At 36.2% G+C, this 1,670-nt stretch overlaps 1 protein-coding gene across 1 annotated transcript; it reads left to right on the top strand.

The window, feature by feature from the left end:
* The first annotated feature begins 346 nt into the window (after positions 1 to 346).
* On the top strand, positions 347 to 1,285 carry LOC128647042 (olfactory receptor 5V1-like). The gene has a single exon (XM_053699855.1). The coding sequence runs from the start codon at positions 347 to 349 to the stop codon at positions 1,283 to 1,285; it is 939 nt and encodes a 312-aa protein (XP_053555830.1).
* The last annotated feature ends 385 nt before the right edge of the window (positions 1,286 to 1,670 follow it).

Here is a 1,670-nt window from a genome sequence, read left to right as displayed (position 1 = left end):
ATAGATAGATAGATAGACAGATAGGTGATAGATATAATATGTTTCTAATTATTATTATTATCATTTACTTTTTAAAGCAACGCAAATTTCCATAGAGTTTAGTGCAAAATTCTGTAGTGCTTACATTAAGTAAATATCTCTATATCTTGCAATCTACTGTATAATTTAATAAATTATAAAATGTGTTACAAATGTGTGAATGCTAACCATGTCAAATCCCTCTTTTGCAGATTTTATGTAAGTGACTGGCTGATAATAAAACAAAATTGGAGCTATTTGGACTAAGACATTATTCACAGACTATAACCATACACTATTTACAAAACTCCTGTAATATAATAATAACATGTTCAGTATAAATTTGACAACAGAGATAGCTTTCACTCTGGCTGGACTTCCATATAATCACAAAATTAAATCTTTCATATTTGTAATATCTCTGCTCTTATACTTGATGTCACTTGGAGGAAACCTCACCATAGCAGCAACCATATGGATGAACCAGCAGCTACACAAACCTATGTATTTTTTCCTCGGAAATCTTTCTTTCCTAGACTTTTGCTACTCTTCAGTGACTGTTCCCAAAATGTTGGTGTTTTTACTTGGGGGGAGTAAGATAATTTCATACACAGGATGCATGACTCAACTTTATTTCTATGTTTCTTGCTGTAGCACAGAATGTTTGCTTCTTTCCATAATGGGCTTTGATAGATATGTTGCCATTTGTAATCCCATGCATTATTCAACTATCATGAGCAACAGATCATGCCTTCACATGGCCATAAGTCTCTGGCTTACTGGCTTCATCAGTTCTATTCCAAATTCTGTTTTCACGGCTCGATTACCATATTGTGAGTCACATGTGATTTCTCATTTCTTTTGTGACATCCCACCCTTGCTAAAACTTGCATGTGCTGACACATTTCTAAATGAAATCCTCATCTTAACAGCTGGTTCAGTTGTAGGGCTTAGCTCCTTTTTGTTGACCCTGGTTTCCTATATTCAGATAATTTCCACCATCTTTAAAATCAAGACAAAGGTAGGGAGAAGCAGAGCATTCTCAACATGTGCTTCCCATTTAACTGTAGTTATTATTTTCTTCGGAAGTATAAGCTTTATGTACATGAGACCAACTTCCAGCTACTCAATGGATCAGGATCAGATAGTGTCACTTCTCTATGCAGTTGTCACTCCTGCTTTGAATCCCATTATTTATACATTAAGGAACAAGCAGGTCATATCAGCTTTGAAGAAGACTATTACCAGAATGGTATTTTTCAAATAAAGCTGTTTAGCAGCAATGTCCGCTTGTATTACAAGTTGAAAGTAAATTCAATCGCTCAAACGCAATCGCATTTACCGTTCAAACCTGTTAAGCGACCTGAAAGTTCATGTAAAGAGCTTGGCCATAGAAAACAGTTGCACTAAACAACTCTATTAATCCCTAAACCACCACACACCCATATCTTAAACTACCCCACTACACTATTAACCCCTAATCCACCACAACACCATAGCAAAATATCCCACTAAACTATTAACCCCTAAACCGCCACAACCCCCACTGCAAAGTACCTCACAATACTATTAACCCTTAATCCACCACAAATCCCATTTTAAAATGCCCCTCTACACTATTGGCTTCCACCACCCCATCGCAAAATATCCCT

The sequence above is a fragment of the Bombina bombina genome, chromosome 2 (genome assembly GCF_027579735.1).
Source record: "Bombina bombina isolate aBomBom1 chromosome 2, aBomBom1.pri, whole genome shotgun sequence".
Classification (NCBI taxonomy): domain Eukaryota; kingdom Metazoa; phylum Chordata; class Amphibia; order Anura; family Bombinatoridae; genus Bombina; species Bombina bombina.
The sequence above is the reverse complement of the archived record's forward strand: the minus strand, read 5'-3'. Positions and strand labels throughout refer to the sequence as shown.

What these genes read in the sequence shown, in the direction of transcription:
- LOC128647042 (XM_053699855.1), top strand. Translation starts at nt 347, where the DNA reads ATGTTCAGTATAAATTTGACAACAGAGATAGCTTTCACTCTGGCTGGA.